Source organism: Electrophorus electricus, chromosome 11, assembly GCF_013358815.1.
Source record: "Electrophorus electricus isolate fEleEle1 chromosome 11, fEleEle1.pri, whole genome shotgun sequence".
In the NCBI taxonomy this organism is placed as follows: Eukaryota; Metazoa; Chordata; class Actinopteri; order Gymnotiformes; family Gymnotidae; genus Electrophorus; species Electrophorus electricus.
In genome coordinates, this window is record NC_049545.1 from 260,676 (window position 1) to 274,023 (window position 13,348).

At 38.1% G+C, this 13,348-nt stretch overlaps 1 protein-coding gene across 1 annotated transcript; it reads right to left on the reverse strand.

The window, feature by feature from the left end:
- Positions 1-4,061: 4,061 nt before the first annotated feature.
- On the reverse strand, positions 4,062-9,343 carry emx2 (empty spiracles homeobox 2). The gene is made up of 3 exons (XM_027023753.2): positions 8,559-9,343; positions 6,965-7,149; positions 4,062-5,218 (listed from the first exon to the last, which is right to left on the reverse strand). Exons 1-3 carry the CDS (start codon positions 8,944-8,946, stop codon positions 5,051-5,053), a joined length of 741 nt encoding a protein of 246 aa, XP_026879554.1. The 5' UTR covers positions 8,947-9,343; the 3' UTR covers positions 4,062-5,050.
- Positions 9,344-13,348: the final 4,005 nt, after the last annotated feature.

Below are 13,348 nucleotides of genomic sequence, written 5' to 3' on the forward strand. Positions count from 1 at the left end.
CTAACCCATGGCGTTGGGGCATCTGTGTATCTTTGTGTGCCCGCTAGTAAATACTACAGGTCTCACATTGTCTGGCCTAAAGTAACAATTGAATTTTAAGAAAATTAAATTTGTCATTTATTATACTTTTTGATATTTAAAACATACTGCGCGCCGTATATTGCTTTCCCATAAAATCACAACAAAGTCCTGTATTTCAACATTTACAGCGTTTTGATGTATTTTAACAAATCCACAGAATGTTCTCCAGTGCTCCAGTTTTGTTTAAAAAAATAATAAAAATAAAAAAAAACTTTAACCCCTACTTATGACAACGGTCGTTTTAAAATTGCGCATAAGCGGGTTTAATAATAGCAGAAGCTGTCCAAATTTTATCATGTGAAGTTTATTGCATTTGGTGTTGCAATATGAATGTAATATTGCCATAATAATTACTTAATACTGTAGTTGGCTTTATTTTGATCTTACTATCTGAGTATTAATTTTAAAAAATGTGATATTAAAATGTTACAAGCATATGGAGAAATTAAGGTAATATCGAGTGTGTACAGATATTAATTCTCAGAAATTACACTCTGTTAAGGTTTATTTAGAAGGGTTCGATCGTAAATGTCTAATAGAGAGACTGTTAGCCATAAACGCGCTGCCAGTGACAACGCGACAGCAACGAAAGTCTTCACAGGTTTGATCGCCAAATCTGTCCACTGTAACGTGTAAAAAGGACAGTGAAACAAACTTGTAAATAAAATAATCGAAGAGACATTCGTTATGGGTTTTATCGTGGCTTTTAAACATTTTTGGCGATCACAATCAAAGTGAAACATTCCTCTGCAAATGCAACATTGTCATAAACCTGTAGAAATTTCCGTAATATTACAGAAACATTAACTAAAACGTCAACTGAAATGAACGCTACTTAGAGAAGAGTAGCCTTGTGTTTATTGTTTTGGAAACTGGAGGATGGTCGCATGTTAATGACTCATTAGTCTTGTATATTTATTGCTGTACCTACTGTCGGTAACTGTGTAAGAGTTCGTTCTCTGGTTTCAAGGATCACTTTCAAAAGCATTATGAGAAACGGGATAGAGCAAGTTTGTTGTGATGTCATACTCCTGCGCATCTGCTGGTCTGTGCTATAAATAGCCTATCACATCAGAACTAAAAAGATGAAAGTTGGAGAAAAAATATTTCCCTAAGAACCTGTACAAGCAGTTACGGAGCTACAAACTAGACGTAAAAAGACTGCGCGGGGTAGTTCAAGGCCGGTGCGAGTTAGACTATAAGGCCACCAAACTAACCAATGAATGATTAGTCTACCCCGAGCCTCAGACAGGTAATGTAAGTGTAACGTTTTGACTGCACATCCTCGGTGTTTCCACTGGGTGCTCCGCTTTAGACAGTCAAGCATTAACGCCAAATAGTTTTTTTTATCTTTATATTTGTGCAATGTTTACAGCACTTCCAGTCAAAGCAAGGCTTTATACCGTACAGTGAGTCCAGTTCGTACACCGTCCTGTGAAAACTGGTATTCATATTAGTGGGATCATCGGATGTAATTAAAGCTAGTAATAGCAGATTAGATTAGTAATTGCAGATTAGAGGGTTAGGGTCAGTAGGGTTATTTGATAGGAGACCGTTTTAAATGACGGACAATTATTGAGCATCACTCGTAGAAAAGCATAGGTTTTACATTTCTCTTTGACACCGCTTTTACACTTCTCTCTCTCTCTCTCGCTCTCTCTCAGTCTATCTATCCATCTCCATCTCGCTTTCTCAAAGTTCAAAATTCAAAGAGGCTTTATTGTCATTTCAACTATATACAAGTACACAGCAAAAACAAGACAATTTCTCACTCTCCTCTCATATATATATATATATATATATATATATATATATATATATGTGTGTGTGTGTGTGTGTGTGTGTGTGTGTGTGTGTGTGTGTGTGTGTGTGTGTGTGTGTGTCAGTATTTTGAAACTATATAGACTGCGCTCTAGACCCGTTTTTGACTCTATGATGACCCGACGCAGGAAGGACCGTGATTGGATCGTTTTCCTAGTCCATAAGCGTTGCATTGTAGTTAATGTTGCCCCTCAAACGAGCTCTCTCAGCACGATCTTAAATAAGCAGGTCAGAAGGTTCCCTCTGCAGCCAAGCATACTTATTGGGACATACTAAGAGGTCGAATTAATAATCATTTCAATTATTTCGATATGCGGAAATAGATATATGGGAACTGGCAGATATATTTTGCGTTTACACTAGGCGCTGGGTTTTTTTTGCGTCAGTACCCAAACTTGGGAATGTTATATATTTGATACTTGTGCACACCTTTTAAACTTGAGCCGTTTTGGATTTCACCGCTTGATAGAAGAACAAATGTGTACCCGTGCTGTGCCGCAGTAAACCTTTACACCGAAATAACACAGGAAACCAAAAAGGTTATTAAAAGTTTCTGTGCCTGCACTGTTTGGCGAAATACGTTTTTCCTCATTTAATTTAACCTAATTGTCCACCGTTAAATGTAAAACATTGGGTGCATTTAAATTGGCAGTGTAAAATTAATAAAGAGCTGCAGCCGTAATGAGGGAGGGTGTGCGCTCGCGCGGGTAGGGTCCTGTCTTTTTGAGGCTCGGCTGAGGGAGAAAGGGCGCCAAATTTGTTTGCAGCGGATCAAGGCTCACCGCCTTCACTGCACTTTCTTTATCTTAATTCCAACTTGAAAAGATATAATTATCTAGTTTGAACAGGACGGCTATCAAATCCTTCTTTAGGCAGGGTAGGGAACAGCTCGAGTGGGTTGTGGGCTCTGAGCCGCTCGGTGTTGCTGGAGATAGGAGTAATGGAGTTGTGGAGTCCGGAGATACAAAGGGCATTAACCTCATTAGCATGAAACCTTTTCTTCTAACTATTGTGGGACCCTTTCAGCCTTCTAATCCCTCTATTTCAAAGCTTGGTTTGTAATAAAGCTTTTAGGGGGTTTTCAAAGCTAATGGTATTCTCTGAAGATTTTTTTTATTGCCGTTAGAGTCCATAGGCCGTTTTACAAACCTCCTTCCATAGTGCGTATGTATAGACCTTTGCAATACATGTCGGAAATTTCGTATTTATCTGATTTTTATGATGTACAGGATAAATGTTTGCCCTAATAAAAAATTGTACGACGCATGGCCTAAAATATCATGTAAAAATATGATGTTATTAGTCCATCATTATTAGGTTACAGCGGTTGGGCGTTACCGTCTGGGTTTGTTCCACTTACTGGATGGGAAATTTTGTTTTCTTTGTGCAAAAATCATTAAAGTGGTTTATTTTATAGCTGCCCTGATTTCTGAAGCTGTGGTGACACTCGCTACGCTTCCCAGCTCTGCCTGCCGAGAACACGATTTAAAACAAAGCTCCTATTTTGCGGCACATTGCAACCTTCCCTTATCGCCTTGTGAGGGGTAGTCAGATTGTACTAAATTATGTCCAACCAGGCCCCTTGGATCCACGGATTAACAGATTAAAGTGGACCACTGGGCACTGCGTCCCTCTCCCCCATATTACTCGTATGATAATTGCCTAAACTGATTTGCACTTTCACAAAAGCTCGCGGGACTCTTTGTAGCATGAACAGACCAGGCGCTGCTTCTCCATCAATGGAAATAAACTGATTAATGCCGTCTATCAGACTGAGAGGCAAATGAGGCAGGGAAAAAACAAGCACTTCGCCGTAAAAAATAAAAGCTCGAAACTGGTAACAGCATTCTTTTTGTGTTACTTTTTAACCGCTCGATTTCGCTCTTACACGAGGAACAGCTTCAGATAACACAACCGGTGAACACCGTATACCCCTCCTGTTTGCGTTGCTAGCCATAAATGACTCCAGTCAGGGAGTCCACTCAAACGACACGCAACTGTGCACTTTTGCTCTAAAATAGTGTTGTGACTGTCAGAACAATAATTTCCAAATCTAATGTAAAAACCGCACGCCGAGGGAACAATATCAATTTGTGCTGACAAATCGTGAGTCCTCTGGTTTTATTCTGAGCAACAAGATAAAACTTTATTGACAAAATATTGACAATTATATACTTCTTGGAAGTATATTTTGTGTTAAAATTGTAGCAAACTTAACACAAACACAAAATTATTTACATTCTGGTAAAAGAGAATTTAACAGAAACATTAGCTTTTAGTATCTCTGTACATGGAATACGCTCAGTGCTTGAAGTTTCACTGCCTAGGCGGCACTTCTTGCATTAGTCCTTCCTGGCAGCTCTTTAAATGAGGGGTGAGTCCCGATATGCTCGCACCACACATATGGAAAAAGGTAAAGCTTAACTGTCAAGGAATGTCAATATTATTTTTCATTGTATGTTTTCGTGGTGAACTTTTATAAAGCTTGAAAATGTTTGTTTTCATTTAGATTTTTTTACTTATTTAAAAACACTATAACGCAGCACTGCTACTTCGTATTGTTTTCACAACCACTTGAACACGATAATTATAAATTCAAAGACTGCACACTGTCGTAAAAAATGGAAGAAGCACATAACATTTTTCAGGTTAAAAAATAGAATCGAAACAAAAAAACTTTGCAAGAAGGTCAAATTAAATCACCTATCAAAAATTCATTGCTCTACCATGCGATTCAAGTTTTACAAAAACAGCTGTATATTTTGGTATCTTGGAGTGGAACGTTCATGTTTTGCAAAAAATAAAAAAAAAATAAATAGTAGAATTCTTAGAAGTGCAAATGTCCTACGCGCATGAGAGTTATGGTTTTATAGGGGGTTCGTGGGTGATGAGTTGGTGCGGGGGTGGGTGAACATGTAATACCTGTCAATCATCTTGCCTTGGCAACGTGAAAAGTATTGACAGTTCCCTTGTCGGGACAGCAATGCCACCAATAGGATTTCTCACCCTCAGGCTGCCGAACTCCGAAGAATCGAAACGTGACATTGGCTCTACCCTCACTCTCTTTCTCTCTGTCCGTGCACACCATCCTTTTCCGTGTCATCCTTCAAGCCACGCTGTTGTCCTGGGTTCAAACACTTCAAGTCTTTTAATCGTCTGAGGTGACGTCAATTTCCTCGGGGCTGCCTTGTTTCGTGGCCAGTCTCCATCGGTTTACGTGATGCGTCCCTTTCTTTTTCTGCTGTGAATCTGAACCCTCCTCCTCGAGTTTCTGGCGTTTAAACTTCGTTCTTCGATTCTGAAACCAAACTTTTACCTGTTAAGAAGATGAGGGAAAATAAATAACACGAAACTACAAACCTCTGAAAAATTCTGTGTAGTTTTTAAGTCGGTTCCTAAATAAAACAGCAATACAAAGCGCGCTGGCCTCTCAAGTAGTATCAGTGACGGGCCTGAAAGCTGAATAGCCTTATACAGAATAGCCGCAAGGCATCTCACAGTCAATCTATCCGAGTGAGGAAATAGTCTTCTTTCGATTCAGCCATCTCTTTCTCTGTGCTCCATAACAACATATATGTTGTAAAATTGTTGGGAAAATGTAACAAGAATCTCAGAATAAGGTGTCAGCGCACAGTCGCACGCAAACTGGTTTCAGCTGTAGAGTGCGTTTCTTAAAGCACAGCTGACATGTCAGCCATACGACAAAATATTTACAGTGTAAGTGGAATCACAAAATAATTGTCAAAAAATGCTAAAAGAAAAAAAGCAATAACCACGAGCGAGATGCCGCATAACCAGTAATACAAAGCCAATGTGAATGAGCCATTGTCCTGAGCCGATTGCACACATAGGTTTTAATCCCACATTTATGGTGTTACATAAAATCTTAGAAAACTTTTCTATTACCCCAAAATGTACTGCGCTCACATATTTGCCCGTAGCCCAATTCGTCACATTTTATCTTTCATATTATCCATAAAGCGCACAGTCGACAACCTGGCACGTGAGGTGCATTTAACGTGCTTTCAGGTGCTAATTGAAGCATTGAAGTGGCTCGTGGTTCATTTCTCTCTCGTGCACTCTGAAAGCGTCGTTTATAAAGGGGACCGCTGCTGACACGGGGACAATAGACCCCGACCGGCCACGAGCGACACGCACAAATGCGATCTTAAATATGGCGAGTGAAAGTCATCGAATCCGCCTCTTTCTTTTAAGTACCCTTTTAAACCGTTTAACTGGTTAATTGCCAGACATTTTCTATAAAGAGCGTCATCGTGAGGCGGAATCATTCGATCTCCTCGAAATCGAGGTTACAGTCATCGAGGATTAATCCCAAATCCTTTAGCCCACGGGACATTTCTACGTGTCAGCATCCCATATCTTACACCTTAAAACCTTAACGTAGAGACAAAGGCAATGTGTATCTCTTTACCCAGAAAAGTAATAATAATAATAAATATATATATATATATATATATATATATATATATATATATATATATATATATATATATATATATATATATATATATATATATTGAATACCTGTGGGTATATGCTTGAGCGTAATGCATTCACAGTTACCACATAATTTACTTTTTTCCACATAATTTACTTATACATTTGACTGAATTAATAAACATCACGTCAAAATGCACTTTTCAATATTTTTCAAAGATAGACATAATGGAAGTGCGCAAAGGTGCCCCATTTTAAATGTTATAGATAAAAATGTCTACGTACTTTTAGATTCATTACATCAAGCGAGAAACCTTTTACTGAATTTATGACATTGAGACGTCTTTTGTAAAAAAAAAAAAAAAAAAAAAAAAAAAAAAAAAGAAAAGAAAAAGAAAAGAAAAGAAAAGAAAAACGTACATCCAGCATATTTACCGACATCTTATTTTTATTAATGTACAAGTAAGTGTTGGTTCTACTTTAATTGCAGGCCTTTATACTGATCAGTTATACCATCCGTTATTAAAACATAAATTAAAAATCAGCGCATGTAGGCGCACTATGTCATGCATTTTTAACTTTAGGCAAACAGGTATTTTCTTACCTGAGTTTCTGTAAGGCTAAGGCTGTGAGCCAGTTGTTTTCGTTCCGCACCGACGACATAATGATTTTTTTCGAAAGCGTGCTCGAGCCGTAGCAGCTGTGAAGGCGAGAATGCCGTTCGAATTCTTTTAGGCTTTCTCGCGAGGGCATTGTGCAAAAGAAAGCTCTCCGGACTCGTTTCGTTTCCTGCACACAAGAAGAAAAAAGGACGATCATTACCATCGAGTCTCTTTTTTCGCTATTTCTCAAACTGTCATCACTATTATTCCACTTCAGCGCTTGGTTCTCACAGTGCGAATCCAGATCTAGAACAGGAATCCTATTACGCTATTATGGTCTAGGCAGAACCATCAGAAGTAGCGTAATTAGTCAGTAGTTTGATGGGTATAACACACTTCTAACAGGATCTAAATAACAATACAACAGTTCAGTTAAAACGATATTTTAGGTCGTTTTTATTTAATTGAAGCACAAGTGACATTCAACAAATATTTTGTGAGTTATTGTAAAACAAATTGCCATGCAACCCCTATGTTTGGTGCCCCATGCTAACATGCTACACCGGGCTACGATCACAGTAGCACTGCGACATGCCAGCGCTAACTCTGTCGTGTCCTGTACAGTAGCTATAGGTGGAAAATCTAATGTTGGTTTTCATACTCCGTTTATCAACTTTCGTAACTACTTAAACAGTGTGTCTAAATATATGATATATCAAGCAATGAATTAGACTATACGTCTTAGTGATAATTCAGTAACATATACCAGTTCCCATCGTGGACATCGTGGAATAAAATTATATTCGTTTTCAAGAAAATATTATTCTGCATGGAAGAACAGTGTATTGCTGAAAGCCCTCTCTGGGTAGCCCATAGGCCTCGCGCGCACCGCTGTCGCGAGCCTTAACCTTTCTCAAACAAACTCCAGTTCTCGACCTCGATTGTTCAGTTAAAAAAAAAATTACATTTTGGAAGAAGTGAAAAGGTTATTATGTGGACTAAACATGAACTGTGCATAACTCAGTTTAATTTCGCTGTCTAGTTTAATGATAATTTATTTCCCTCCAGATAACTATTTTGAATTGCACATAGTCCCATTTATATATCAAATTAAACGAGACTCATTTAACGATTCTAACTTTTCATTGTGTTATTTTAAAACTATAAAGTAGCTTTATAAAGCCTGACGCAGTGTGTTTGTTTGTTTTTTTTTTTCAAAACAGAGCTTTTTACCCATGTAACAGCAATAGCAAAATGTTTAAATTTCTACTCTGGAACAAGAGGGACAAAGAGCGTACAAATCACTTGAGTTTAGCTAATATAGTTGCTTCAGAGAGGATCTAATATCGAAGATTGGAAAGACGACATTTAAAAGAATACATTCTTTTATTTTTCGACAATATTTACTCGATTCAGTCCATTATTGGGCTATGTTCACACGTCATTCCAAAATGTAAAAGTATTACATTTTTCATGGGCGCTGCATTGTCACTATATTAAGGCTGAGTCGTTTTTCTGTCCTAGAGATAACGTAGCTTCCTTAAAACAGGAAAATAGTAAGAATAACCGCTGGATGAAACTATGATTGCAACTTACCTTGAAATCTGTGTCCCAAATATCTGTATCTATGTATTAACCAGGGGTAGAATGTGGAAGGGTCCCTTTGCTGACTGGTGAAGAGAGGGTGCGGACTGTGCGAGGAGAGGGGGTGAGCGGCTAGCCCGTGTGGAGGAGGAACTGGATGCACTGGCACGGCGGAGTTGGGGGGATGCGAAACTGCCTCAGCGAACACCAAGTCCGGGTTTGAGTAGACGCCCCTGCCGCTGGAATGAAAACCGTTCAAAAATGGATTCATCTGGCTTGAGTTTGCATAGCTGAGAGCGGCTGGCCGTATGGGCTCCTCGGATCTCGACGCTGGCAAAGGATTATCCTTCGCGACCAAAGATTCTATAGTAAAACACCTCTTCGGTGTGGGCTGAAACATGGTTTACCAGTGAAGATTCTCCAGTTAAAGTGAAACAGATTCACGCGCTGCCGCTCAGAAATACTCCACACCCCGGACCAAAGTTAACTCAGCAATAAATAAGTTAGCGATCGAAGAAGAAAAGATGTCTTAAAATCTTTCGAAGACACACAGATACATCGTGATAGACGTGGTCGACTTCTCCAGACAATCCATGGATGTGATCGGCTCCTCACCAGTTGTGCGATTTGTTAGTTCATGAGCCTAATTAGCGCCTGAGTCACATAAACAGCGTGCTCTGAAGCCTGTAATGGCTTAGTGATTGGTCGTTGCTGCTTGCCTTAAGGTTGAGGGAAGAGTCTTTAAGTGCGTCAATACGAACGAGTACGGAGAGGCGGATTCAAGCAAAACGGAACGGATTCGCCCAGACCCAGAGATGTGGAGCAATTTACATACGCAGCTGATCCCGTTGAGAGAATCGAGGTACTTCAGCATGTATTTCTGTCCACAAGCAGGGCCTAAGGACGCTTTTGGCTGGTTTTAACGGGGTTTTGTGCGTTTCAGTGCACAAAGGCAGTGACTTTGTGAAGTTCACCATGATTTGTGACTGAGTGATAATATTTCACTTTTTTAATGAATGCTGTACAGGTGTACAGTGCAAACAATGCCACCTGATACGGTTTAGTAGAATGTTGTTTTGTTTACTTAAAATAACAACAGTTCCGAATTTATCTAATTGCTTCTTTTTTTTTTTTTTTACTTTTCTTCGTCGTGAGTCCAGTTGACCCAGGCTTTGTCTATCCGCGTTTTCATTTTTTCCGATGGGTATGTGATTAGTTTAGGAGTGAGAGTCCTCTCTCTCTCTATTGGCCAGGAGACAGGGATGAAGCTTATTAGACACAGACAATATTTTCAGCTCTGTTTGTTGGTCGCGTGACGACAAGAGGCCATTACGTACTAACCACTCATTAAATTACCTAGACTCAGTCACATTACCGGTTATTAACGTCCATACGCCATTTCCAAAAATTAAGGTATGCTCATTATCCCAAAAGAGTCTCTTGGGTATAAAATGTGCATAAAACTATGTGATGTTTTAATGAAACGGCATTACCCCGTGTTTTCTTTTCGGGTTTTTTGAGGTACAATCTGATTTATACAAACATAATTGCGTCAGCTATTTATTTTTGTATTGAATCATCATTTAAAATGAAACGTTTAAACTCATAAGCTTCATTAATTTTTATTTTTTACCTAGAATGGCGCGAATGCTTAAACTACGCAAATATCATAAGGTGACGAGAGTGGACAGTGAAAATATGCATTATGAAGAAATTACGTCTCCAAATAATATTTTTTTCTCAACTCTTCACACCTACTAATATAATTTAACCAGTAAATCACATAGTATTTTTCACACAATGATTAAGAAACGATGGATAGTATTAACCGGTGATCATTTAATCGAAGATTTAATATTGTACACAGAAAATAATTTATTTTTCAGTGGCCATAAACTTTTTTCTAAGGAGTGTCTATGTGAACCCTAATAAAGGACCGCTGATATTTGAGGCCTATTATTATTATTGTTGTTTTTGTTGTTGTTGTTGGTGGTGGTGGTAGTAGTGGAAGTTTACATCTCGGCCAATAATTCAATTCATTTGGCTCTGTGCAATTTGTTTTTTTATATTTTATTTTTTAATTATGTATATACATTCATCCTACTGCAAATTCTCTAAAGTATTATAGCATGATTTATATTCTCCTGCAGATTCACTAAAGTGTTATAGCATGATTTATGCCCAAAGGGCACTGAACTTCACCTTTAGGTGACTGCCGCCGATAAATGTGTCGGTTATTGTATGTGCGTCAAATGTTATTTTCCTCATTCAGACAATCTGATCATAGTCGTAAGGTTCGTTTTATTCGCAATTCACCTTTAGTCTACTACCTGGTCAAGTGCAAAAACAACGTTTTACTTTGTGTTGCTAATATGTTAACTCGCAACTTCGTGTTGCGAATACGAAGTAGGTAGAAGACTAAGTTTAAGTTAATTCATTTTGACAATACTTTTACTGTTAAATGCATGCATAATAATAATAATAATAATAATAATAAGAAGAAGAAGAAGAAGAAGAAGAAGAAGAATAACATTATTATTATTATTATTATTATTATTATTATGATTTATTATTACTATTATTATTATTAGTTGTAGTAGTATTGCAAATTGTTATGACGTTCGTAAACAGAATTTCATAGAGCAGTTTCCTCACTACAATAATCAACAATAGGCTAATTAAGACCAATTTTTTTAAAGTACTGTAGTGTAGAACTAGCAATGTGCGTGATTTATGCTGAACTGTGTTAAGCAGGATTCAGTGGCATTTGGTATTTGAGATATAAAAGATCTACTGCTCGTTCTGTAAGTGGGGTCAGGCTGCTGTTGGACACAAGACTAAAAGTATGAGGATACGGCGCCACCTATCGACATCCTCATGAAGTGGATGTGCACCCTTTGAGGCGCAGACGGCACAGCAAAAGTACAGATTGCCATAGTTTATTTAAAAAAAAAAACACCAATTCTATTGTTCCCATCTTTATTCTATATTACATTATTACATTACATTACATTTCAATTATACCAGTTCCATTGACCTTTTAACTCTCCACTATCGGCCTCCGGTGGACATGGCATGAATCTGCACAACATTGAGGAATAAAAGAGAAGAATGCCGTTTACATCGCGTCTGGCCTTACCTGCAATTACTCACGCGACTCTTTTCGTTACACACGCGGAACAAGCAGCCCACGCTAACTTTTAGACACGCATATACTACATAACTTTGAATATAGTTCATTTTCTTTTATGAAATCCCTAAACCTTCAGTTTCTGATATTTTGCGTAAGCGAGATTCTTACAGATTTAAGACCGTATTTCATAATAAAATTTGATCAGAATAATAATCTATACTCGAAGGCATCAACATTTAGGACTTAATTAACTGAAATGCTGCAAACGCTATTAATGACGTTCCATTCTGTTTGTAGGACAGGCGTGCGAACGCCGAGACCGAGTGGAACGGATTGTACAATGAAACGGATTATTTTGTCATAAACAAAGAAACAAACAAACTCACAAATACCTTTGGAGGAGAAAAAGACTAAAACGAGTATCCATTTCATTTGGGGCGCAACGCTTCGAATTACCAAACATCCCTCTAAGGGATGAATGAATAAAATCTATAACAAATAAAATGTATTTGTTCTTTTGTGTTCATGTTCATTACCATGCACTAAGCACTCATATCATGAACCTCAGATAGGACAAAAGAATAAATGATATGTTAAACTATGGTTAGTGTAAGACTGATTATAATTTAAGATATTGTTAGTGTATGGACGTTGCGAATATGCAGTGTTCTACAATCAGAGATAAAATGTTCGAAGAACGCATGTAAGGCCTTTTCGAAAAACAACATCTGCACGATCCTCGTATCTGTTTGTTACAACCCTGTATGTGCGAGCGCACGCGTGTGTGATAGAGAACTTTATTACATTCATTTTAAAATACACAAAAGCCATTTTTACAAGTTTTGTTCATTCACGTATTCACTTACTCCAGTGAAATTCGTGCTCAGGTACGTGGGGTCAGAGTGCGTAAAGTGAACAAATGTTTGTATTTATATTTTAGTGTGATTTGATTATTGAATGATATAAATATTCTTAAATTATTTAAACAAAGTTATAATCTAGACTACGAAAACTACAGAGCAGTCAAACCATTATTCCGTGTGTGAGGTTAAGACGACGAAACTGTCGATGGCGGCGACGCTGTCTATGAAGGTAAAAAGCATAACTGCATAACTGTGTAACACGTGCAACTTCGCGTCTCGGTCAGCGCACGTGGTTTCTTTAGCAGAAGTATTATGGTAAGCACGTGCTACATTTCCACGACCTAGCGGCTATTGCTCATTTTCATTTAAAGAAAGTTCAAGCACACTAAAAAATTTATTACCGTCATAGAATGGAAGTTGCGGATGGTTTTAAAGAGGGCGCGATGAGTTCACAGGCGAGCGATTGGGGACTTTAGAGGCTGCAGAAGCTAGTTTAGTTGACTCCGTTTTCTAATATTCTTGTGAAAAAAAACTACAGTGGGGTGGTCATGCTAGTAATACAAATGATTTGAACTTGCCCTCACAGTGCGACCGAAGCATTTCAGGTGTAGACCAGCATCCCTGATATTCTGTTCGTTATTCAATTAACATCTCAAAAATAAATGTTTAGCAGGCAACCCGCCCATGAAAAAGTGAAACGTTTCTATTTGTATTTTGCATTTTCTTGCCCCATAATAAGCCTCAAGTTGTATCTACAAGATATATCCATCGGCTCGTTGCAAATAGCTTTAACCTTATGCACTAAT